At 44.9% G+C, this 26,513-nt stretch overlaps 2 protein-coding genes across 5 annotated transcripts in view; one reads left to right on the top strand and one right to left on the bottom strand.

Moving 5' to 3' along the window:
- Positions 1 to 19,255, bottom strand: part of CIB2 (calcium and integrin binding family member 2) — a 21,489-nt gene extending 2,234 nt beyond the window's left edge. The window contains exons 1-6 of one of the 4 annotated variants that reach the window (XM_058156405.1): positions 19,164 to 19,255; positions 16,381 to 16,498; positions 11,773 to 11,807; positions 7,844 to 7,955; positions 3,001 to 3,148; positions 753 to 948 (exon numbers count right to left, since the gene is read on the bottom strand). In XM_058156405.1, coding sequence (XP_058012388.1) covers positions 753 to 948; positions 3,001 to 3,148; positions 7,844 to 7,955; positions 11,773 to 11,807; positions 16,381 to 16,431 — 542 coding nt within the window. In that variant the 5' untranslated portion in view covers positions 16,432 to 16,498; positions 19,164 to 19,255. Of the gene's footprint in view, positions 1 to 752; positions 949 to 3,000; positions 3,149 to 7,843; positions 7,956 to 11,772; positions 11,808 to 12,733; positions 13,060 to 16,380; positions 16,883 to 17,104; positions 18,912 to 19,163 lie in introns of those variants that run through there. The other 3 variants (XM_058156404.1, XM_058156402.1, XM_058156401.1) reach the window with 3 other exon arrangements.
- Positions 19,203 to 26,513, top strand: IDH3A (isocitrate dehydrogenase (NAD(+)) 3 catalytic subunit alpha). Its single transcript, XM_058156400.1, has 11 exons — positions 19,203 to 19,371; positions 20,881 to 20,943; positions 21,888 to 21,971; positions 22,156 to 22,270; positions 22,516 to 22,703; positions 22,886 to 23,019; positions 23,349 to 23,451; positions 23,542 to 23,606; positions 23,802 to 23,886; positions 23,983 to 24,135; positions 24,785 to 26,513. Exons 1-11 carry the CDS (start codon positions 19,345 to 19,347, stop codon positions 24,866 to 24,868), a joined length of 1,101 nt encoding a protein of 366 aa, XP_058012383.1. The 5' UTR covers positions 19,203 to 19,344; the 3' UTR covers positions 24,869 to 26,513.

The raw sequence follows: 26,513 nt of genomic DNA, 5'->3' as shown, positions 1-26,513 counted from the left end.
AACCAGAGTTCTCCGACCTCAGCAAGATCTGTGGACTTCAAGTTCCAGAATTCCCCCAACCAACAAAACTGGCTTGGGGAATTCTGGGAGTTGAGGTCCTCACACTTTAAAGTTGCCAAGGTTGAGGAACACTGCAAAGGATTTTTCTCCCCCACCCCCAAGTTTTTAATTTTAATTTTATTTTTTACAAACACATCAGTGCAGGAACAGTGTGGCACCTGGGTGTCATACATTCTAATACAAATAAAACTAATGGCTTTAGTCAGTTATTACTTTCAGTCCAACTTACATGTTTCTAATAATGATACATATTTATATAAAATTACGATCTATCATTATTCAATTATTCCATGTTTTCTCTTATTATTACTCTTATTTTATTATATAAAGGAGTATACGCTAATATGCCCCTTTTCTCTTAATTCTACCGCTTATTCCAACTTTTAATCATGTCATCCTTTGTTAAAAAACATTTTCTTTCTATCCGACCTAACTTCTAATCATGTCACCTACTTAAAAACGAGAAAGGAAAGAGAGAGGAAAAGCAAAGCAAATCAAAACAACACCAAAAACAAAAAAATCATCTATCCATCATCTCTTGCCCACTTCAACACTTTAGTTGCTATGCTTTTTTTTTCCTTTTTGACTTGTCTCCCATATTCCTCTCTAAAATCTTTATCTCTTTCTACATCTGCTTCCTGGCTGGAGGAGCACCGCAAAAGATCCTCGATCGATGGTGGAGATGCTCATACCTGAGAAAATCTGGAGCTTTGGAAATCATGTTCTCGAAATCTGCAAATCCAAGCTTCCCATCTCCATCCATGTCGGCTTCTTCAATGACCTTTTCACACACCAGGCTAACCTCCTCCTCAGTCAGCTCTTCCTTGGTCAATTTGTTCAGCGTTTGTTCCAGGTCAGATTTGCAAATGAAGTTGTCGGTGTTAAAATCTAGGCAGGCAAAGACAGGAAAGAAAGAAGTGGCCAGGACGTCATTTTGAGGCCCTCAACTTGGCTGGGACTACGGCTCTCATACGCTATACTGCAGTCGATGGGATATGGAGTCACTTTTTTTTTTAGGGCTCTCTATATATCTTCACAGAAACTAGTAGATGGGTAGAATTTTTCTACCAGGCCAAATATCTAATATTTGAGGGGCTGCCACAAAGAAGAAAGGGTCAACCTATTCTCCAAAGCACCTGAGGGCAGGACAAGAAGCAACGGGTGGAAACTAATCAAGGAGAGAAGCAACCTAGAACTAAGGAGAAATTTCCTGATAGTAAGAGCAATTAATCAGTGGAACGACTTGCCTCCAGAAGTTGTGGGTGCTCCAACCCTGGAAGTTTTAAGGAGAGACTGGACAATCATTTGTCTGAAATGGTACAGGGTCTCTTGCTTGAGCAAGAGGTTGCATTAGAAGACCTCCAAGGTCCCTTCCAACATGATTATTCTATTACTGATTGATGTTTTCCAAACTCCCAATAAATTTGATAGGTGGAAAAATAAGTGTTCTAACCCAGCTCCCCAAACACGACAAACCCTCTGAAGTTAACTCAAAGATTCCTTTATTAGGAGCACCAGCAGCCCCGGCCAAAAGTTTATCTCACTGCAGGCTAACAAGTCCCTCCGACAGGTAGATGACTAGTTGTCTGCCACATCTATTCATCTCTACCCCTTGTCTTTTATCCCCAGAGCTAGGATGGGACTTTGCTAGCAGCAGTAGCTCTTTCATCCCAAGGACCGGTCCATAGATTTCCACTGCTCTCCTCTCCTCTGCCTTCTGCGCATCTGCACAGGTCCCAGCTGTTCCTCCTCTTCTTCAACAGCCACCTCCAGACCTGGGCACTGTTGAGTCTCCATCTGAGGGCTGACGGAGGGCCCACAACAATATGTAGTGATTTATTGCACGTGGCTTGGACGTCTAAACTTCAACCAACCCCATCAACCCTTCATTCCTTATCTCCTGGTTGGAATCTAACGAACATCTGGAGAAGGTGTGTTTCTTCCTCTCTTCTCTCTCTGAAGCTCAATCATGAATCTCGCAAGTGAACAATAGGCTGGCGATTAAAAGGCCAGCGCTGAGCATTTGTTTTATTGTGCTTCGCTCAATAAGCAGAATTACCATCAGTTCTATTTAATTAGAAACCAGCAGAATGACATTTAGCAGGTTGCGTATGGACAGTAAATCTGTCGAGGCAGATTTATTGGGAAAAGGTCTGGCATCTGACGAGTCTTTCCTGCCATGAAGGAAATAAATCACATCCTTCCTTTTTCTTTCTAAAGGTTTTGGACCTCGTAGGCTTAAAAATTAAATTGACGTTGAAAGATAGCTTTGCTGAAGGAGTTTGGGGAAGAGGGGGAGTAGATCATACCAGTAGCTACCAGAGACAATTAAGACAAAAAGGTTTCCACTTGTTCCATAAAATACATAATGCTGGATGAGACATTCACAGAATCACCAAAAGAAAGACATGCACTGTGGCTGAGAATTTTTAGCTGCTTTTCATGCTAGACTGAGTCTGGGAATTCTGGGAGTTGAAGTCCAATCCACTTGAAGTTGTCAAAGTTGAGAAACCCCTAACCTGCTATTATTCCACTCCTTGGCATAAATCTTTAAAAGATTTTAAAGATCTTGCTGAGAATTAGTTGCTTCTCATAAGGATACCAAGTGTGTTCTAATCCAGAGTTTCTCAATCTTGGCAACTTTACATTGGTGGACTTCAACTCCCAGAATTCCTCAGCCAGCACTCTGCAAGTTAGTGGACTTCAACTCCCAGAATTCCTCAGCCAGCACGCTGTAAGTTAGTGGACTTCAACTCCCAGAATTCCTCAGCCAGCATGCTCTAAGTTGGTGGATTTCAACTCCCAGAATTCCTCAGCCAGCACGCTGTAAGTTGGTGGACTTCAGCTCCCAGAATTCCTCAGCCAACACGCTTTAAATTGGTGGACTTCAACTCCCAGAATTCCCAGTCAGCTGTTCTCTCACCCTGTTATTTTTCTTACCGTAAATCTTAAAGGCATAGATTGCTTTCAGTTCCCGGGGAGCCATTTCACTAAGTACAGAAAACATGTCAACAAAATCATTAAAGCTGAGACTTCCTTCTGGGTCTTCTGAGAAAGAACGGACAATTCTCTGCCTGAAGGGATTTTCCTGCAGAGAGAGACAATGTGTTAGCTCCCTCCATATTTTTTTTTTAAAAAAAACTAACATAGTAGAAATCAGGGCTGTACTAGCTTAAATGATTATTCAGAAGACATTATTTAGAAGGCAAAGAAGCATGAGCCTTTTGAAAGCAGCTGAGTCTTTTTTTTTAAGCTCCTGTGTGAGTCTGAAGAAACGATTGCAGCTGCTTCGATGAGCCCATTCCAGAAAGCAAATGGGTCTTTAATGCGACTCATCGAAGCAGCTGCATCTTTTTGTACCAATACCCAATCCTTTCATGATTTTGCAGTGTATTTCGTGAACAAGCATATAAACATGTCTTTTTTTTTAAAAAAAAGGGGGGGGGCAAATATATTGTACAAGGGAAAACTGTGGGCTAAAAATACAAAAAACTTAAGAAAGCCATTGCAAAAAATGGTCCCTTAGAATAGGGATCTCCAACCTTGGCCACTTTTAAGCCTGGCGGACTTCAACTCCCAGAATTCTGGGAGTTGAAGTCCGCCAGGCTTAAAAGTAGCCAAGGTTGGAGACCCCTGCCATAGAAGACCATATCAAACAAACAAGCTGGCTGAATTTTTAAAAAAACATAAAATAAAGTCATATCAGTTTAAATTTGGACCAGCAAGAAGCTGAGTTAATGTTGGGGAATTCACGTTTGTCTCAGACAGGAGCAAAGCGTGTGAATGGCTTTCTACAGCCATTGTGTCTTCTCTCCCGTCGTTCCCAAAGGAGAACATGAGAGGAAGCGAAAGGCAGATCTGCCCAGAGATATAACATCTCAGGAGCCAAAACAGTCTCTCCCATTTCTGGACTTCTCCACTGCTACCCATCGGTGTCTCTTACAACAGACTGCATTACCACTGGATCCAGTTACTCTGATGGCAGTCTGCAGACGGATCCACTCAACACCTTCGGAAGCAGGGAATGGATCAAAAAAAATAAAAATAAAATCCTTGTGCATTTCTGCTGAGAAAAGACAGACCCTCACAGACATAAGCCATCTTTGGACTCCTTTTATTGAATCTATGACACCTTCTTCCATGTCAATCAAGTGGCGGTGGTGGAAATGGTAAACTGGCCATTCTATCATTAGGAAGAGACGTGGAAGGCCTGTTCCCAAAGCGATAGGATAGGATAGGATAGGAAAGGAAAGGAAAGGAAAGGAAAGGAAAGGAAAGGAAAGGAAAGGAAAGGAAAGGAAAAGAAAGAATAGAATAGAATAGAATAGAATAGAATAGAATAGAATAGAATAGAATAGAATAGAATAGAATAGAATTAGAAAGGAATAGAAATAGAAATAGAAGAAACAGAAATAATAGAAATAGAAATAGTAATAGTAATGGAAAAGAATAGAAATAGAAATAGAATAGAAAGAAATAGGAATAATAGGAATAGAATAGAATAGAATAGAATAGAATAGAATAGAATAGAATAGAATAGAATAGAATAGAATAGAATAGAATAGAACAGAACAGAACAGAACAGAACAGAATAGAATTCTTTATTGGCCAAGTGTGATTGAACACACAAGGAATTTGTATTCAGTGCATAAGCTCTGGGAATATGCTTTGAATTCACTTTGTTTCCTGTTGGAGCCAAGAGTTGTTAAAATAGGGAAGATGCTTTTAATTACCATATTTTTCAGAGTATAAGACGCTCCAGACTGTAAGCCGCACCTACCTTTTTTGGTGAGGAAAACAAGAAAAATAAATCTGCCTCTGCCTCCCAGCAATTTTGCCTCCTTGCAGCAAACAGCAAACAGCCTGCTTTACTTTCATTTTCGTTTTCAGCATAGCTTGATTAGCACAAGAAAAAAAAAATCTCCTCCCAGCAATTTACCTCTTTGCAGCAATCAGCTGAGGCCTGCACAGAAATAGGCAACGGGCAATCCCTGCAGCCTGAAACTGCTGAGGGTCGGAAGGCCGATCCAACGACAATCAACTTGGGCTAATCAGGTTGTGCTGAAGCTGAAATGGGCTGTTTCTTTTTGCTGCTTGCTGCAAGGACTTAAATTGCTGGGAGGCAGAGGCCAAAGGGTGGGGGCCAGTGGGTGGGAGGGGCTACATTCAGCCCTTTTAGGGGGGGAAAAGGTGCATCTTATACTCCGAAAAATACGGGAGCTCTGGAGAAGAAATGATCTATGGACCCAATTGAGGCTGACAACTCCAGTTGGAGCTGTCCGTGGTCCTACTTTAATCCTGAAGTCTCCTGGGGCTTCCCCAGAGTGGTGACCACGCAGAGAAGGAGCTCCTATCTTCACTAGAATTGCAAGAAGGTCCTGAGCAGGGGTGGACAATTATGGCCCCAATATGACCTGTGGACCTCAACTCTCAGAATTTCTAAGCCAACATGGCTGGCTAAGGAATTCTGGGAGTTGAAGTCCAAAGGTCGTAAAGGGGCCGTAGTTTCTCACTCCTGCTCCTGAGGATGAAATCCAGTCTCTCCATTAACCTGGGGTGGTTACGGTCTCAACCCTATTTTCCAATCGGCTAAAATAAGGGCATGAAGTTTGCCAATCCTGAGTTGGACTTTCAGAGGTGTCTTCAAGATATGGTCAATACATTTAAGGTACACATGATGGCGCATTCAAAACTCTGTTTTTACATGCATTGTTTCAGTGACATCATTATGGGCCACCTTCTTCTGAGAACAGCCTGGAGACACCCCTGGCTTCTTCCATGTGGAGACCCCAACTAGTTACAGTGAGCTCAATAGCAAAAACCAGCTTGCTCAGAACGTCCTATCACCATTCTATTCTTTACGGCCCAGTGCTGGCGTCTTTTGTGGGTTTTTTTTTTCAACCTTGGGAACTTTGAAGATGTGTGGACTTCAACTCTCATGCTAGCCGAGGAAGGCTCTGCTTTCCCTCCCAGACGTTTTCTCGAGGACATTAGCAATTACATTAATTCTTCTGCTTTTTTAGGGCAATTCAATCCCAAGAATTGGCCTTCTGGTCTCCTGTTCCCTGCTGTTGATCTCCCTCTGAATATATGAAGTTACAAGGCTATAGATAGTGTAAACCAATCCCCCTTAGGGTTGAGGACAGGTCAAAGCCACTAAGGAGCATGGCCGGAGAGAAGCCAGGCCAAGGGTTACCTTGCACAAGGGTTCCTCCGGTGCGGAGCAAAAGAGGAAGTCAAAAAGGAGCACCCCAAAAGCAAAAGAGTCGAATAAAGACCAACAACAACAGAAGAATTCAATGATGGAGACTTTGGTGCTTTCTGAGCTTGGTTGTTTTCTTTCATACATTTCACTACCCAACTAGGTAACATCATCCGCGCTAATGAATGCGAGGTAGTAACTTGCCCTGTCCATGTTGGTGGGATGTGGTTTTCCCCTTGGAAATTGGTTAGGGCCATGATGGCGAACCTATGGCATATACCTTCCCTATGGCATATACCTATGGCACTGTGTGCCATATCAGTGGGCACACAAACTCAGTTCCGGTGCGTGCATGGGCCCACCAGAAGTAAGGAAACAGGCTGTTTCTTCCCTCCGGAGAGCCTGAGGGTGGTGAGGAAGACCCGTTTTTCTCTCTCATCTGGCTCCAGAGCCTCTCTATGAGTCTGGGGAGGGCGAAAACGGCCTTCCCTACCTCTACTCTAGGAGTCCCTGGAGGCTGGGGACAGCAAAAAACATCACTTCCTGTCCAACCGGAAGTTGGGAAACAGGCCATTTCTGGCCTCTGAGGGCCTCCTGCGGGGAGGGGGGGAAGGCTGTATTCGCCCTCTCCAGACTCATAGAGAGGCTCTGGAGCCAGGTGAGAGAGAAAAACGGGCCATCGCATGCCAGGAGCAGGGAGGTCGTGCGCGCATGTGCGGGGCACAAAGAATTATAGGTGTGGGCACGCACACCAATGATCTCCCCACCCCTCCTTCCTGGCACACGATGGCAAAAAGGTTAGCCATCACTGGGTTAGGGTATTGTTTTCTGCTCACTTATTTGTCTGGTGTTAATTCCTGCTTATCTGGGCGCTGGTTACTGCAGAGGATGTGTTCTGGCTTTTTTCCCTCCCTTCTTAGCTGTTTTATTAGCTCTTTTCAATGGCATGTAAATGTAATTTATGTCTATGTGTGGATGGCTGATGGATCTTCTTCTATTGGGAGAATTCAATTAGCAAAAAAAAAAAAAATCAATACTCTACTGAAAAAGAGATACGCAACATTCTTGCCGGGCAATAAACACCAACAGTTTAGGGCAAATGGTTTGGCATCAAATCTATTCATGCTCATTATTATGGTCTGTTCCCATCCCAATTTGCTTTGCAAAGGCAGAGAAAGAATTGGAGCTGATCGGTACCACGGCCATCCGTATAGAACAGAGATCTCCAACCTTGGTCCCTTTAAGACTTGTGGACTTCAACTCCCAGAGTCCCTCAGCCAGCAAAAGCTGGCTGAGGAACTCTGGGAGTTGAAGTCCACAAGTCTTAAAGGGACCAAGGTTGGAGACCCCTGGTATAGAATGCTATCCATGCCGAAGTTTACGAGCCCATCATCTCAATGCAGAAGTCTTAATGGGAGAATTTTAAATCTTTAAAGCAAGAGGGCAGCTTTCTGCAGCCACATCTATAAAAACTGCAAATTTTACAGCCTTCTCTGCCCCCCGCCAGCCCGCCCCCAAGATTTTATAGGCTGCCTGCTGGAAAATATCAACACAAGTAAGGCTCCTCTCGCCTTGCTGTACCTTTAATTCCGGCATGTTTTCTATGAGCTGCAGAGGGAGCTTAATATCTGGATTCTTGGTGTAATCCATGGGAACCATGTTCGGAGCCAGTTCGTGATAGCGGCCGTGCAACCTGTAAGGAAACAGACCACAGCTACGGATCAAGAAGATGGTACGTAGATAAGGTTTGGTTCCCAGCTTCCGGAAGAGTCATCAGCCTTCCCATTAGCTGATTTTTTTTTCTTAAAAAAGTTTTACAAAACTTTTTTTTCCCCTTTCTCCCCCTCCCCCCTCCCTCCTCCCTTCACAAACCCCCCCTCCCCTCCCCCTCGGACTTCCCGGAACAAACACAAGTTATAGTTAAAAATAAAACAAACATATGCTAAAAAATTTTCCCTAACTGAATTATACTCCTACAACTCTCATCAGCCTATTATTAACAGCAACTGCTTGCAATATTGCAGGTTCAAGTCCCACCAGGCCCAAGGTTGACTCAGCCTTCCATCCTTTATAAGGTAGGTAAAATGAGGACCCAGATTGTTGGGGGGCAATAAGTTGACTTTGTATATAGTATACAAATGGATGAAGACTATTGCTTGACATAGTGTAAGCCGCCCTGAGTCTTCGGAGAAGGGCGGGATATAAATGCAAAAAAATAAATCAATCAATAAATCAATTCCTAACCTCCTCCCACCGCTTCTGTAGCAGAATCCTGAGCTTTACTTTTTTTTTTTATTATTTACATTTATATCCCGCCCTTCTCCGAAGACTCAGGGCGGCTTACATTGTGTAAGGCAATAGTCTCATCCTATTTGTATATTTATATACAAAGTCAACTTATTGCCCCCAACAATCTGGGTCCTCATTTTACCTACCTTATAAAGGATGGAAGGCTGAGTCAACCTTGGGCCTGATGGGACTAGAACCTGCAGTAATTGCAGGCAGCTGTGTTTAATAACAGGCTTCTTACAGCCTGATCCACACCGCGGCCCTTTGAGTTTGTTGCTCCTTTTCTTTACGCTTGAGGGCTCCCCTCGTCACTCTTCGTTCTTGTGGTTGTTCCTCAGATGGTAACATCACTGGGATCACCTCAGCTTCCACACCCATTTGAGTCTCTTGAATTCTTTTTTCTATTACTTCTATTTCAACTTTCAGCACAGTAGAAAGAAAATATTTGGCCTTAAGCACAGTATCAATACGATATCTTCTTCCTTGATAATACACTGTCAAACCAACTGGAACTTCCCATCTAAATTGAATCTGGTACCTCTTAAGTTCTTGTGTAAAAAATATAAAGTCTTTCCTATCCCTTAACATTTTGGGAGGAATCTCTTTCGAAACCTTCAGCCATTAGCTGATTTTTATTTTATTTTATTTTATGGCTCCTTCCGGGAAGATCTGGTACCAAAACGTTTGAGAACTGCTGTGATTTCCCACCAGGTTCATGGAATGCTCGGGGCCCCCAACAGGCTTCTCGTGAAACTCAGATTCCGCTTTACAAAACGAGAGAACTTTTCTTGGGAACCAAGAAAATGAGCATCGGTGGTACAGAAGTCACAACTCTGCCGCCCCTACTTGACATGTGGGACCCCCTGGTAGACCTCCTGGGAGGGCCAGGAGAAAAAAAAAATAACCCTACATTTTGGGAGAATTTGCCGAGGATGAGACTTGAAGTCCAAGAAATAAGAAGAACATCTGTTTGCAGACAGATCAACTCCTCTCGTGTTGATGATTCTAAGCTCCCTATTCTGCCAGCCTCGTCCAGGTTAAAGTTTTGCCCAGGAGACATCATAAAAAGTTGCTTTGATACAAACAAACAAACGAACAAAAAAACCTGGGGAGCATCAGCCTGGTTTTCCCATCCCGCCTTCCGCTGACACATTTTGTTCTCTTCAAAGTAACCCTCTCTGAAAGAACTCCTAGTCCTGCAGCCTTGGCTGGACCAGAATAAATTATGGCCCTCTTTGGTTTTACTTTTCAGGTACATTGCACACAGCAGGGACATCTCTGCTACGGTGAGGAGAGGGGGAAAAAAAACAAAAACCCTCGGATTACTAAAGAGAGCCCACTCTGGACATGTTAGCAGAGCGTTGTCTCGTGAATTCAAATAAGCACGAATGGATTATTGACTTTGAGTTGAGACGATGGGCTTGGACGAGGATAATGGTCTTCTCAAGAGAAATGCCAATAATAGCTTTAGTTCATTAAGCCTGGAAATTGTCGTTTTCTACCAAGTCAGAACACACACGAACGGCTTTGCTCTAGGAAGCGGTGTAGTTTTTGCAGCCGAATTGTAATTAGTCACAGTGCTACGTGGAATTTACCAGAGGCAGAAATATGGCAGAAAAGAACGGCAGGTTGAAAGGTCTTTCTTGCACCTGTTGTAGACATCGCCTCTTTTCCTTCTCTGGGGAGAGATTAGTGTTTGAAATGGGCTGATCTCATAAAAATAACCGTGACTGTTTTGGGAAATTGTAAAATAAAGGAAGCAACCGATCGTAGAGTAGGAAACTGGTCTCATTGGAAAAACCTTGGTCCAGATATACCTGCGTTTGACCAGACAAAACCCAGGTGACGTATCTGTTCCCATCCTAAAATCCTGTCTCTTTCCCCAACAGGCATAATTTGGGTAAGATGACCGACGTTTGAATAATTGTATCAGCCCTGGAGGCCCATCTTTTGCATTGGATCTTCAGGGCTGCCACACTTAGTGCTGTGGGAAACTGGGAGGGGGGAATTGCACAGAGAGGTGGAGATATCTAGCCATAACAACATTCTTTTCTCTGAGAGTCAAGGACATCCTGCCCTGCACCTGGAGTGGCGTGACTGGGAGGCATCTCCAGTTGGGACGGTGCATTGATTGGACCATGGGATGGACATGTGGGTGCAGGGGGAAGGGACTTGGCCTTTCCTTTGGGTGGGGAAAACCTGGAAGCTTTCAGATTCGGGTTTCCCCAGATGTGCCAATATGACATCCCTCATAAAATGGACCTTTGAGGAAACTCAAGCCTCGGAGTTAGGGAACCCTGACAAAATAAACCTGTCTAAATTTAGTTGAAGGACCATCAGACAGCTTGCATAAAGCATGGCAGTTAGTTTGTTTCAGCCGAAATCAACGGAATGAAAATAATAATAATAATAATGAATAGCGATGACTGTTTGTTGCTTTGTTTTTATCCATGGGCTCATCCCGGATGTTTTGTTGAGTTTGCCAACAACTCAGGGCTGTGACTTTCTCAGAACATGGAGGGGAACCACAAGAGAGTTCCAAAACAGCCCCTGTTCGTTTGCGGTTCCCGTCTGGAAGAGTCACCCGTACCAGAGGTGGGTTTCAGCAGGTTCTGACCAGTTCTGGAGAACTGGTAGCAGAAATTTTGAGTAGTTCGGAGAACCGGCAAATACCTCCTCTGACTGGCCCCACCCCCATCTATTCTCTGCTTCCCGAGTCCCAGCTGAGCGGGAAGAAATGGAGATTTTGCCGTATCCTTCCCCTGCCACGCCCACCAAGCCACACCCACCAAGCAATGCCACGCCCACCAAGCCACACCCACAGAACTGGTAGTAAAAATTCTGACTGGCCCCGCCCTCATGTATTTTCTGCCTCCCGAGTCCCAGCTGATCGGAAGGAAATGGGGATTTTGGAGTAACCTTTCCCTGGACTGGGGTGGGAATGGAGATTTTACAGTATCCTTCCCCTGCCACGCCCACCAAGCCACACCCATCAAGCCATGCCATGCCACGCCCACCGAGCCACACCCACAGAACCAGTAGTAAAAACTTTTTGAAACCCACCATTGAGTTTCAAGGTAGGAAATACCTTTACGTTCAAGGTAGGAAAGCTTCTCTAATTCCTTGCGCCCCTCCCCCACCCCCAGGAAGGACTTGAGCAACACCTGGCGCCTCTTCCTGGACAAACCTGAAGGGTGGAACAAGGTGCATGTACTGCTTACCTGAGGATCTCCTTTCGCGTGAAGAAGGTGCAGTCCTGTAGGAGAACAGAAAGAGAAAAGGGAAATGAGGCTTCCCCGTTGCAGGGGATCAGCTGAGGAGAAGACCTCTTCGTGTTCTGCGGAGGAAAAAGGCGTCTGGCTTGAGCAAGGGGCTGGACTAGGAGGACTACTTGAGGGTCAGCTATTAAGGCGGGTTCTTTTCCTGCCTAGCGGGTGGCTGATGGGCTCGAGAGTCCCTCCAGGTTCGATTGGGTGGCTGAATAAAGCGACAGAGAATGCAGGGAGACGGTTTCTCTCCTCCTTCTAGAGATGAAAAAGTAACAGAACGAAAGAGTTGGGAGGGACCTTGGAGGCCTTCTAGTCCAACCCCCTGCTCCAGCAGGAGAACCTAGGCCACTTCCAGGCAAGTGGCCGTCCAATCTCTTCTTGAAAACCTCCAGTGGTGAAACACCCACAATTTCTGGAGGCAAGTCCAGAGTCATTGTCCTCAGAGGCAGGAAGTTTCTCCTTCGTTCTAAGTTGGCTCTTTCCTTGATTAGTTTCCTGTTTCTTCACCGGGTCTCCAACCTTGGAAACTTTAAGACTTGTGGACTTCAACTCCCAGAATTCTGGGAGTTGAAGCCCACAAGTCTTAAAGTTACTAAGGTTGGAGACCCCTGCTTTGGCGAATAGGTTGAACACCACAACCCCACCCCTCTCTTCTTTGTGGCAACCCCTAAAATATTGGGACCCCGCTGGAGAAAGGAGCCAGGATCCCTCCCTGGATTTGCACATTCTTGCACCGCTCAGGGAGGAGGGTGTGGGTGGCCTTTTGCAAAAAGGAAACACAGGAAGCAAAAGAAATGCTGGTTAAACACTCTACACACACACAAACACACACACACACGCACACACACGGAGCTTTCTTTTTCCCTCATGTAATTATATCAGCCGGGATCGTTAGCCAAGATCGTTACTTAACCAGAAGCGAAGTCCGAGGCTGGGCTGGGCAACGGTAATCCAAACTTCCAAGGGAGAAGAAAAACTCAGCCCTCCCACCCAGCGTCCTGTTTCCAAGCTCCATTAAGCTGAAAGCCTTTTCGGCCTTCCGGAGCCAAAGCTTTGGAGGCCAGCACAGTATTCGGGCAGCCTCCGCTGTGCCTGCACATGGAAGCTCTACTTTTAGCCCCTTTCTCGGCTGGGAAAGGTTTTGAAAGTGTCCCCGTTTATTGCAGGCTAATGGCTTCGGATCGACTCGTTCCGAGGGAAATGGCCTGGGAGTTCGGTTTGCTCGCAAGAGAAATTAGCATCATTAGCATCAAGAGAGGGAGGGAGGGAGAGAGAGAGAGAGGGAGGGAGAGAGAGAGAAAGAGGGAGGGAGGTAGAGAGAAAGAGGGAGAGAGGGAGGGAGAGAAAGAGAGGGAGAGGGGGGGAGGAAGAGAGAGAAAGAGAGAGGGGGGAGAGAGAAAGAGAGAGGGAGAATAAATTAACTAATAAACTAAACTAAGTTAAAGAAAACCAAACCAAGCCCAAAAAATACGTCAACGGTTGGCAGAAAAGCTTTTTCAGAATTAAAATGAGCCACATTTTCTGCGATTTACAAATGCGTCTGCTCAGCCTCCATCCAACTGAGTTATGTATTATTATTATTATTATTATTTTACAGTAGGATCCTGGCCTTGTATAAATAGCCAGTCAGAAAGGCCAAAACTGAGACCGGAAAAAAGGGAATTATCCTGTAAAAATACGGGGTCTGATGAAATAGAAAAGGAGGCTTCTGAAAATTTCTCTTCAGGGGAGTCCCTTCCAAGACAGGTTTTTTTTTTCAACCGCGAGAATCTATTCCTTTCTTCTTTCCACTTGATGGAAATGGCCGTTTAAGCAAGATCCATTTCTGATTCTCACATGGCTTCCTCCCCGCCTTCTTTTTCTTTATCTTTGTGTAGAGTTTTACTGAGTCTGACATGGTGCCCTTCATAATAAAATAATTTCCAATGAGATCATGCAGGTTAAACGCCATACAGCTAAAATAATTCTATTGCCCTTTTTGTCTCGCTGAATTTGCAGAGATAAAGGACTCTGCTTGGAGTTTTGAAAGGTGGAAGGTTTAGGTCCCCTTTTTTTAAAAAAATAATATGTATTATTATTATTGATTGATTGATTAGCCTATAGCCATATCAACGTACAAGGTTCAAACGCGTATTACCAATAAAATCCTATGCAAATTATCAATTTTTATTGGCAATACGTGCTCGAACCTTGTACATTGATATGGCCTATAGACTAACCAATCAATAATAATAATAATAATTAATATTATGTATATACAACATATTATTTCTAGAATAAAAAGCAATGCCTGAGTGGAAGGCGTCTGTGAGGTCATCTAGTCTAACCCCTCCTGGATTAGATTTCCCGTAGAACATTCACACAGTGCCCAGGTAAGAGTTCTTTGTGCATAACACGAATAAGTCACCTGTTAGGTTCATGAACCAACCTTGGCAAGCCGTAGAAATGCACCAGCTTGCTAGATTTTTCCCAGAGTTGGTTCAGCGTGTTGTGGGAGTGCATCAAAGTTAAGAAATCTGAAACCTCATTTGTAGAATCAAGAGTGGCAACAAAATGTTACGGCGTAGAGGGGCCTAGATTATGGGAATTGTGCTCCCAAATTTCTGAAGGGCACCGACTCAACCGTGAGATGTTTCCAGGCATTTTTAAAAAAATAATAATAATCCACTTCATTGCAACTTTTCCCTACACTGACATAACCGTGGAGGCTGTTTTGCTTTAAAAATTGTGAATTTGAACCTCAGCGTTGAATTCTCCAATTTGCAAGGATGTCGTTCGCCCTCCATCTGAACCTTCCAGACGGAAAGGAGTCAACGCCAATTTGTCTTCCCTTAGGAAGACTTCAAAAGGAAGACAGGGAAGGTAATTATGCAGACGTCGACCACGGCACAACAACCAGTTTCATTTTTTTAATTGACTGGCTGGAACGGGGAAAATGAAGGGGTCCCCCTCCTCCCAAAAAAACCACCACCAGAATTTCCAATGGTTCTTCCCAGTCCAGGCCGTCTAATCTGGGCCGGCCTGGGTCTCTGTGTAGGAAAATAGGCTCCCATTTAACGTTGGCCAGTAGACCAGGTGATGGGAGTGGAGATTCCCATCCTCCAGTTTCCACTGGACCTTTTGTGATGGGAGTGGACCGATCCTGAGACTCTGATGTCTCTGCTGAAGATCCGCAGAGTAAGGCACGGACCATTCTGACATCCAGCAGGGCCAGTCAAGCCGCCTGATTCATACGAAAGGGTCCTGCAGGGTTTCACTTCTTGCAGGTTGGCACATCAGTTTGAAAAGGGGCATCCTGAGGCAACAAAGCCCATCCAGGTGGTGTGTGGGCAGCAGTTTCCCTGGCACAGATAGGAGGGGGTCTTTATGGCAGGACTACTACCAAGCTCAGGAGTTCTGGCACTCGCTTCTTCACCCACCACAGCTTTCATCTAAAGCAGAGCTCTCCAACGTTGGCAGCTGGAAGACCTATGAGTTCCCAGAATTCCCAAGCCAGCATAGCTTGAAGCCTTATGGACTTCAGCTCCCAGAATTCCCAGGGAGCTGGCTAAAGAATTCTGGGAGTTGAACTCCACAAGTCTTCAAGTTGCCAAGATTGGACAGCCTGATTTAAAGGCTTCAGGATTCAACTCAACACACTTTGGGCTTTCCAAGGAGGACCATCTGCCCCAAACCTCTCTCTCTCTCTCTCTCTCTCTCCCTCCCTCCCTCCCTATCACTATCCCTTCTTCCTCTCTCTCCCTCCTCCCTATCTCTCCCCCCTCCCTCTCCCTCTCCATCTCTCTCTCCCCCTCCATCTCTCCCTTCTCCTACTCTCTCCCTCTCCTTCTCCCTTCTCTCCCTCTCCTTTTCCCACTCCTTCTCTCTCCCTCTCCATCTCTCCTTCTCTCTTCCCACTCTCTCTCCCACCCCTTCTCTATCTTTCTCTCCCTTTCCATCTCTCTCTCCTTCTCCTCTCTCCATCTCTTTCTCCCTTTCTCTCCCTCTCTCCCTCTCCCACTCCCTTCTCTATCTCTCCCTCCTCCCACTCCCTTTCCTTCTCTCTCCCTCTCCCTCTCCTCTCTCCCCTCCATCTCTCTCTCCTTTCTCCCATTCTCTCTCCTTCTCTATCTCTCTCCCTTTCCATTTCTCTCTCTCTCCCTTGTCCCTCCCTCTCCATCTCTCTCTCCTTCTCGCTCCCCCCTCTCCTTCTCCCTCTCTCCCACTCCCTCTCCATCTCTGTCCCTTTTCTCTCCCCCCTCTCCTTCACCCACTCCCTTCTCTATCTCTCTCTCCATCCCTCCCTCCCTCTCTCTTTCTCTCCCCCCATCCTAGAAAACTGCCTCTCAGCCCAGCCTGACCCCAAGGCCAGATCGAAGGAGGGGCCCCGCTGCAAGGAAGTCTCCTAACCAAGCACCCAAGATTAAAGAAAGGTGGCTCCCCCCAGGAAAGAGAAGAGGCTGTCCGGGGTTTTTGGGAGACCCACCGGCCTTCAACCCCGTCCGCTGAAGCCCGAAGCAAGAGAGCCTCGTGCTCCCCCTCCACCCCGAGCATCCCCAAGCCCAGCCCAGCCCAGCTCACCTGATAGGCGTCTAATTGTTCATCCGTAAAGATGGTTTGCTTGTTCCCCATTTTCGAAGGAGGCGCCTTCCCACGTCCAGATGCGTCCCATGCCAAGATTTAGGGCCTGGGGGTCTTGCTGGCATCGAGACCAAGCATGCAGTGTGACCGGATCGAAGAGGGGGAAAAAAGGGAGAAGGGGAAAAAAAATCTCACACCTGCATCAAAAGATTTGCGGTGTCCGTTCTCCCTGCAGAAGGAAAGGGGTTAAACTCCCCCATGAAGATCAGGCCCAGAGAAGGCTGTTTGGGCTGCCTCTTTGGTCCCTGGGGGGGCCGCAGGAAGGCTTTGCTGGAGGGAGACGATCGGAGGAGACGCCTCCCAGGTCTGGAGAAACCATCTCGGCTGCCTCAGATCTCAAAGGCACGGAGGGAAATTGAAGACGGTCCTCCTTTCGCTCTCTCCATCGTGCGCTGCGTGACATCGGCCACACGGCGGCAGCACTTCGTTTTTATAGCCGAAGCTGGCAAATAGATTCAATACAGATGAATACAAACAAGACTTGGAAGGGACCTTGTAGGTCATCTAGTCCAACCCCCCCCTCCGCCCAAGCAGGAGACCCTACACCATTTCTGACATGGCACTCCAGTCTCTTCCCGAAAGCTTCCAGGGATGAAGCTCCCACAACAAGATAAAATGCCCTTGCCCAGATTTATTAATGCTTCTGTTTGATCCAGCCACTGACCAAAATTAGAACGATGCATCTGTATTATAGAGAAGGGGAGCAGAGGATGAGAAGAACAGCAAAATAACATAGTGGGAAAGGACCTTGGAGGTCATCTAGTCCAATCCCTCTGCTCGGGCAGGAAAACCTGTATCGTTTCAGACAAACGGTTGTCCAATCTCTGCTTAAAAACTTCCAGTGTTGGAGCACCCGCAACATCTGGTACTTTGGCTACATTTTCTTCAAGAGTTTTTCTTCAATCAGAATAAGCTGGAAGGGACCTTAGAGCAGCGGTCACCAACCAGTGGGTCCGCCGACCATTGGTGGTCCGTAAGAAAAATTGGTTGGTCCACAGAAAACCTATTTGCGGTTTTTATATTGCACTACATACTATTTATCTTTTTGAAAAATTCGTTTTATTGGTCCGCAGGATTTAAAATTATGAATTTAGTGGTCCCTGAGATCCGAAAGGTTGGCAACTCCTGACTTAGAGGTCATCTAGGCCAACCCCTCTGCTCAAGCAGCAGACCCTACGCCATTCGAAACAAGTGGCTGTCCAGTCTCTTCTTTAAAATCTTCAGTTTTGGAGCACCAACACTGTTCCATTGGTTGATTGTTCTCACTGTCAGGAAATTTCTCCTTAGTTCTAGGTTGCGTCTCTCCTTTAATTAGGTTGCTTCTCTCCTTTAATTAGAATAACATAACATAACATAACATAACATCAGAGTTGGAAGGGACCTTGGAGGCCTTCTAGTCCAACCCCCTGCCCAGGCAGGAAACCCTACACCATCTCAGTCAGATGGTTATCCAACATTTTCTTAAAAATTTCCAGTGTTGGAGCATTCACAACTTCTGCAGGCAAGTCGTTCCACTTATTAATTGTTCTAACTGTCAGGAAATTTCTCCTTAGTTCTAAGTTGCTTCTTTCTTTGATCAGTTTCCACCCATTGCTTCTTGTTCTACCCTCAGGTGCTTTGGAGAACAGCCCGACTCCCTCTTCTTTGTGGCAGCCCCTGAGATATTGGAACACAGCTATCATGTCTCCCCTAGTCCTTCTTTTTGTTAAACTAGACATACCCAGTTCCTGCAACCGTTCTTCATATGTTTTAGCCTCCAGTCCCCTAATCATCTTTGTTGCTCTTCTCTGCACTCTTTCTAGAGTCTCAACATCTCAACAGAACAGAATAGAATAGAATAGAATAGAATAGAATAGAATAGAATAGAATAGAATAGAATAGAATAGAATAGAATAGAATAGAATAGAATAGAATTTTATTGGCCAAGTGTGATTGGACACACAAGGAATTTGTCTTGGTGCATATGCTCTCAGTGTGCATAAAAGAAAAGATACCTTCATCAAGGTACAACATTTACAACACAATTGATGGTCAATATATCAATATAAATCATTTAATTAATTAATTAATTAGGAAGGCAATAGAAACACCACTTGGTAATTTATTTACTTTGGGAGCAATAGGCTTTCCTTTCAAAACGCAAATTACATTTTAAATCGGTGGCTATTTAATTCCTATGTAAGCATGAAATCATTTGTTACCCTTTTGTTGGTAACCACGTTGTGTATTTTCCAAAGCACCGGAAGGCCAGACAAGGAACAATGGATGGAAACTGATCAAGGAGAGATTCAACCTGGAAATAAGGAGAAATTTTCTGACAGTGAGAACAATCAACCGATGGAACAGAAGCTGCCTTCGGAAGTCGTGGGAGCTTCATCACTGGAGACTTCAAGAAGAGACCTGGACTGCCCTCTGTCAGAAATGGTGCAGGGTCTCCTGCTCGGGCAGGGGTTGGACTAGATGACCTACAAGGTCCCTTCCAACTTCTATTCTATTCTATTCTATTCTATATTCTTCTATCTTCTATATTCTATTCTAGCGTCTTCTTATTCTTCTCCATTCGCACATGGAGAGTATGAAGTATGGCCAGGTCACGTGGTGAGTTCTAGTCTTTTGCATAGCCCCGCCCTCAACAGCTCTAGATGCCCCGCGGACCAATCAGGAAAGGCTCCTCCCCGGTCGCCGCGGAGGTGGGACGGGGCGTAAGCCTCCTGGCTTCCCACCAATCCGCTGCCAGTCCGGTGTAGTCGGCGGGCGTTGATTGGCCGGCGCATCCCCCAGCTCAGCGCCGGCGAGGGGGCCGCGGCCGATTCCTTCCCTTCAGACCCGCGGCGTGACCGTCAAGCCGGGCCGAGCTGGCGAGGAGTTGAAAGGGTCGACGCTGCCGCCTCCGCTCCCTTCGCCATGGCTACGTCTTCCTGGATTCCGAAGGTGAGGCGTGTCCTGAGGTGACCTTGGCTTCTCCCTCAGGAGGACCCCCGGGTGGCCCCGTGGGAAGTCTCGCGAGAGTTGGATCGCCCCTCCCTTCCTGGCTGCTGGGGGGGGGGGCATTCCGTGATTCCTGCTCGGGCGCCCTTTGACGGGTTCGCCCTTGGCGCCTCGCGGGGCCCGGAACCACAACTCCCGGCAGGCCTTTCCCTCCTTAGACGCGCGGAGGTTGCTGGGAGCTGTAGTGCGGAAACTGCTTTGAATCAATTGCGGTCTGAGGCCCTTCCGAGGGGACCGAATCACAACTCCCGGCAGCCCCCGCGGCAGGCGGAGAGGTGGCTGGGAGTTGTAGGCCAGCCACCCTTGCAGCCGGGTGGGAGCCTCTGGCCCTGCTTGCCTCTTATTGAGGCTGATTTCCGCCCCCACCCCACACACACACACCGCTGGCTGCGTCCTCACAACAACCTCGTGGGGTAGGCCAGGAGGAAAGGGAGGAGGACTGCTTGCAAGATCCCCCCTGCCTGCAATGGGGTTGAGTGACAGATGTGATCCCACTTCTATGGGAAAGGATTCCTGTTATTCACAGGCTCATCATTGCCTGCTGGCTATTATTATTTATCCTGACTTTTTATATCTATCAATCATTGTAACAACCAACTGGCGCACAAGACATTTATAAGCTAAGGAGAACAGGACAGGACAATTCTGCTGCTGGTGTTTCCTAGTCTGGTAACGAAACATTCAGAAACTAAATTGAAGCAAGCTCGGAGAGCAAACCACTAACAATATCTATCTATCTCAATATCTCAATATATAGATATATGTGGATATAAATATATGGTATATAAATACATAGATTAGATATAAAATGATAAATCACTATGTTTTCACGATATCCACATGACTTTTATCACTTCTATACAGGTAATATTAAAGCCGCCTCTGGTAAGACAAGGGCATCATTTAAAATAAAATTATTGCCATTTTCAATGATACGATGATCACCCGGCTTGTTTTGAAAGAGTGGTTTCCATAGGAACATCTTGACAGTTTTCACTGGTGCCAGATATCTGGTATTTCCCATAGTACAGAGAAAAGTAATAGAATAGAATAGAATAGAATTTTTATTGGCCAAGTGTGATTGGACACACAAGGAACTTGTCTTGGTGCATATGCTCTCAGTGTACATAAAAGAAAAGATACGTTCATCAAGGTAATAGTAATAATATTGCAAGATACCCTCTGATAACAGTGTAAAGCTGAAGAATAAGGCTGCGACTGAGTTGGGGTATTATTCTTTATGGTGCCCTGGGGTGCCCAAAATTCCCTGCAGGTGAATGACAGGGAAGGATATCTCTGCCCTCTTCACTTTTCGAACCCCTCTGCTTGGATCTGCTTCTCCTGACCTGATTTGTTTAACTAGTTGTGTATTCGGTGCTGATTTAATGCAGCAGATGCTTTCTGTCAGTCCGGCTGCTAAAATTAACTATATTCTTATTTTCATTGCTATAGGTCTTTCGTTTTCTTGGGGGGTTCAGAATTCAGAAACAGGTGACCAGAAATTTTGCTAGTAATGTGAGTATACTAGTGTAGTTGTTGTTTCTCCCCCCCACCCCACCCTTCCTTTTTAAAGATGCTTTACAAGAGGGTTGTAGAATACCAAAAATAAGACCATGCCAGGTTTAGGAAGCTAAAGTCCACGTCTTAAAAGTTGCCAAGTTTGAAAAAACACTGCTTTAAAGCAACGGAGAGTGGAAGGAAAAGAGATTAATTCTGTTTCCTGTGCCATGAGGAAAATGTGTAGAAAATAAATTCTCTTTAATGGGGTGAGTGTTAGGAGTATATAAAAGCATCATAAGCTTGAAACTGCTAAAAGGTCCTGTATGAATTGCAAAACATTCCGTTCCACACTCAAAATGCTCGAAACCATCCAGATCACATTTGAGGCAGCTACTTGGCATTCAGGATTGGGCACACTGTAAAAAGTTGTGCTTCCATGTTTCAAACATTTGGCAGACTCCATCTAACGGCCAGGCAGGGTCAACTTTTAGAAAATGTGCAGAAATAGGGATTTTGCTCTTGATGGTTCTCAGGGTAGTGGATTGGAATGGCCGGCATGAACAGATTTTTACCCTAAGCGTGTCACAAAACTTGCTATGAAGGTTTTCTTCGTAATCAGATCAATCTTTTTAGCTCATTGTTTACAGCAGGAGTGGGCAACCCAAGGGCTCCCTTTTAAAACAAAGAAAGCAAACTCCTTTACATAATAATCTGAACCATTTCACATTGCAAGGATGATGTCTGAATTCTGTATTCAAAAAAAGGCAGCAGGTCAGGGAAGCCCAAGAAAATAAAAGCTGCGATCCTCTCATTGAGTAAAAAATGCACAGAAATCTCAGGGCATCATTTAAAGTCCAAATAATCTCCAGAGTTTTGTTTTTTTTTCTTTGAAACCATCTTTAAGCATAACTTCTGATGGATGAGGGTTTATTTTTGTTTTTGTTTTGTTTTTCTTCTAGCCTCAGACGGTAACGTTGATCCCAGGAGATGGTATTGGGCCTGAAATCTCTGCTGCTGTGGTGGAGATTTTTGAAGCTGCTAAGGTAAACCTGGCCGTGGATGGTTTCATGGGTTTGCTTATCCCTTCTGAATAAACGACGGCTTTATTCCTCGTTAGCACTTTCCTGCTTGAGGCTCTGTCGGTGTTTTTTTTTTTTTTAAAGTGCAACTGAGGACAACAATGAGGGTGGTTAATAATTCCCCCCCCCAAAAAAAATATATGTTTAGGTCCCTGTTCAGTTTGAAGAAAGAATCGTGACTGCCATCCAAGGACCAGGAGAGAAGTGGATGATACCCCAAGATGCCAAAGAGTCTATGGACAAGAACAAAATAGGATTAAAAGGTACTTGGCTCGAAAGGAAGAACTATTAAGTTTTGCTGCAGTTCTGGAAATAAGCCCGTGCTTGAATTCCACTATGTAACGATTAGAAATACGCCAAGAAGGTCCCGTTTCTTGTGCCTTTTTTAAATCACATTTTAGTGTGGTTTTTTTTTAAAAAAAGGTTGCTTGGTTCACTGCCAGTTTCTAAATGTCGTGCTGCCAGTGAGGACTTTCCCACATCTCTTGTGCCTCTGCTTGTTTTCCAGGCCCTCTGAAAACTCCCATAGCTGCTGGCCACCCGTCCATGAATTTGCTGCTCCGTAAAACGTTTGACCTGTATGCCAATATCCGCCCTTGCGTGTCCATCGAGGGCTACAGGACCCCTTACACGGATGTGGACATCGTCACCATACGAGAGAACACAGAAGGCGAATACAGCGGCATTGAGCACGTGGTACGTGGTTCAAGGGGACATTAATTCCATCCGTCCCATACGCCTAGATCGTGCAGGCTGCTTGAATTTAACAAAAGAATTCAGTGAAATTAACTTTTAACTGCCGCTTAACCTGGTTTTTCCAAGTTTTTCATAACCCCCCTTTTTTTCTGCTACTCGCTTAACCTTTGTGTGTCTTTCAGATTGTGGATGGTGTTGTGCAGAGCATTAAACTCATCACTGAGGATGCAAGCAAGCGGATTGCTGATTTTGCTTTTGAATATGCCAGGAATAATCAGAGGAGCAAAGTTACGGCTGTGCACAAAGCTAACATTATGTAGGTGCTGATAAAATGACTCCAAGCCTTTCCGATTCTTATTCCAGTGTTCAGAATCCTGACTGCTTTTTTTTAACCAAGCCATGTTTTCTGCTGCGACGCATTGTCAGAGAAAGAGAGGTGGTGTATTGGAAGCTTATTTTTGGCAGACAGATATTATTCAATTTAAGACTCGATCCTTGGTCTCCGCTTTTCCAAATTAACTCGCTAAAAGAAAGCTTTTATAATTGCTTAGCTAGAGATGATTGAAGACTACTTGTAAATAATAATTTCAAAAACCTTTTTGTACGCCTGGACCTCCAACCTGGGTTGCTATTCTTTGTGTGCAGGCGAATGTCTGACGGCCTGTTTCTGAGAAAATGCAGAGAAGCCGCAGAAAACTGTAAAGATATTAAGTTTAATGAAATGTACCTCGACACCGTGTGTCTGAATGTGAGTATATACTGTATGATGGGACATTTAAGCGGCCACTGTTCCGGTTATGTTAAAAACAACTGTTACCTGTCTTCCTTTTTTCTTCAGATGGTGCAGGATCCATCTCGGTTTGATGTCCTCGTCATGCCAAATTTGTATGGGGACATCCTTAGGCAAGTAATTTTGAGTTGATGGTGGTCCATGTGGGTGGGAGATGTGGCCGCAGCTTCTAGTCCCAAATGTTCTCCTCTGGTGCAACCTGATTTTGCTTCCTTGCTACGGAGCTTGTGCTTCTCAAATATCATCCACTGCAAAGGCTAATTGTCCTTTTTCCCATCCTCTTCTTTGTGTGTGTGTGTTTCTTTCAGCGATCTGTGCGCAGGCTTGATCGGGGGTCTTGGTGTGACTCCCAGCGGAAATATCGGTGCTAACGGAGTTGCAATCTTTGAATCGGTAAGGTCTTGATTGCGACATACACTTAGCTTCTTAGACTGGCCTTTGCTGGGGGTAGCGATGGGTCAGTGGGATGAGGATGCTTTCTCTTCGCAGGTTCATGGAACAGCTCCGGATATTGCCGGGAAAGACTTGGCCAACCCAACGGCGCTTCTCTTGAGTGCTGTCATGATGCTGCGTCACATGGAAATGCAAAACTTCGCCATGAAAATAGAAACAGCTTGCTTCGAGACCATCAAAGACCAGAAGGTAGATCTTGGCTAAGGTCCACCAAACTGAGGTGATTTTGGGAAGGTCATATTCTGGGACTGAATGCCTGTTTATTTAGGTTCAGGCCTTCCATGTCTGAAATCCCAGCACTTTTCCCAAAATGAGTTAGGCATTGACTAGGTCAGGAGTGAGCAACTATAGCAACTTTGTAATCAGTGGACTTCAACTCCCAGAATTCCTGAGCCAGCATCAGGGATGGACAACTGTAAAACTTTATTACTGGTGGACTTCAACTCCCAGAATTCCTGAGCCAGCATCTAGCTGGCTCGGGAATTCTGGGAGTTGAAGTCCACGGGTCGTAGTCACCATAATTCCCCAATTGGACTTAGTGATAATGGTTTTATCACCCTTTGCTATTTCTACTGTATAAATGATACTGTTAGCACAATCAGTTAAGAACATTAGGTGACAAGATGCCAAAAGTTGCATCTCATTCCAGACTCCAAAGCAGGAACTGTGAATTTATTCTCTCTTTCAGTACAAATCTTATAAAACAAAGTTTTATTTGTGTGTGGCCTATACATTTGAGGGCAGAAAGATTAGATCAGGTAGCCTGTTCACTTTTCCCGTTCATAAATGATCTAAAAGTTCCATGCACAATTTGCAAAATTTCCTTTCCCAATTTTAGGTCTTGACCAAAGATTTGGGAGGCAACGCCAAATGTTCGGAGTTCACCGCAGAGATTTGTCGCAGAGTGAGAGCCATGGAATAGAAGTTGTCTCCATGTCTTCCTGGTTTCAATCCCTCCTAAAGGATGCTGTTATTTATTACATGTCACGTCCATTTTTTTCTTTTTCTAGAAATAAACTCCATTTCCATTGCTTGAAATGATAAAATTGTTAGCTACCCTTACATTTCAGACCCATCTACTTTCCAGAAACACTCCAAAATTTGGAAGTAATATTTTTTCTCACCCCAGCAGTACAAGACACTCCTCAAGCTGTCCTTAAGCAGCTTCCTCGCCTTAAAATAGCACAAAATAAAAATTTTCCTTGGGAAATAGAATTATTTTTTTCATTACTCGCTCCTGGAACCTGCCCTTCCAAAGCATAAAGACTTAAAACTGTGGGCATTTCAACTTGTGTACATAAAATGTCAAATATTTTAAGGGCAGAAGGAATATCATTCAGTGGTAAAAAAAATAACATCCAATTACAGCTTCAGTATTTTTTTTTTCACACATCATCTCTTGCTCACTCGAACATTTTCCAGCGCTGATCCGTTCTATCCATTGCCTTTGTCCGCTGCTGATTATGAAAGGAACGCTAATGCTTTTTTAAGAAAAAAAATATTTATCTTGGGGAATATCAAATACATATTTTGGGGTTAGAATGTATCTGCAAGCCATTTGTATCGTGCTTGGAGTTTATAGAGCTTTAGGTTCTATTTCAGCGTGCTGCTCTGCAATGAACTGGGTTTCAAAGCACTACAGTAAAAAAAAAAAAAAACCAGAAATGTATTCGGTGTGAGGTGAGACGACATGGAGGATGCTAACGGTTGCTTGATTCGCTTTTGTTCCAGGTGATGTGAGCAAAAACGAAATGCATGCTAAGGTGGGAGTTTTGTCCTGTTGCAGAGGGATCAACGAATGAAATCTCCTTTGACTCATGAGAACAGATGTTGGAAGAGAGGAATTACAGAGATGCTGGGTACAAAAGCATCAATATTTCTGCTCCTAGTACTTCCGATCACTAAAGATGGAATCTTTCTTTTCCTTGGGAAGTCTTGGAAGTCCTGTTGGCCTTTCCTTACGTAGTCCACTATGCTGCAGACTTTTAGAAAAGGAGTGTCCAACCTTGGCACCTTTTAAGACTTGCGGACTTCAACTCCCAAACAGCCAGGCTGGCTGGAGAATTCTGGGAGTTGAAGTCTGCAAGTCTTAAAAGGTGCCAAGATTGGACACCTCTATTTTGGAATGTCTTGCATTGATTCGCTGCCCAGCTTCTGTCACCTGTGTGTGGCACATTCCCATTTAGTTTCCAACTTTGGAGATACGAGCTGTGGCAGGACCACTGATCTAACCAGGACTGCCAATCTCCAGCTTGGTGGGGATTTTGGGAGGGGGGTGGTATTCATTCCCATTGAAATCAGACCAGCAGAACTGCTTGTATTGCTACCAAGAAGTCCGTTCGATATTCTCACCGGTCAAAAAAGTAGCCGTGAGGCAGCCAGCTTTATCCTGTGTGTGACTCTGCACGGTGTTTAATGCAGTCACTTTCATATCTGTGTGGGCTCAAAACCTGGGAAACGTTTATTAGTCCAAACTGTGTGTTTTTTGCAGCTGTCTGTAATAAATGAGGTGGAAGCCTGCCATTTGATGCATAACGAGAGGAAAATAAAAAGACTTTACAAAGAAA

Source organism: Ahaetulla prasina, chromosome 13 (genome assembly GCF_028640845.1).
Source record: "Ahaetulla prasina isolate Xishuangbanna chromosome 13, ASM2864084v1, whole genome shotgun sequence".
In the NCBI taxonomy this organism is placed as follows: domain Eukaryota; kingdom Metazoa; phylum Chordata; class Lepidosauria; order Squamata; family Colubridae; genus Ahaetulla; species Ahaetulla prasina.
Note: the sequence above shows the minus strand (reverse complement) of the source record. Positions and strands in the feature narration are given on the sequence as shown.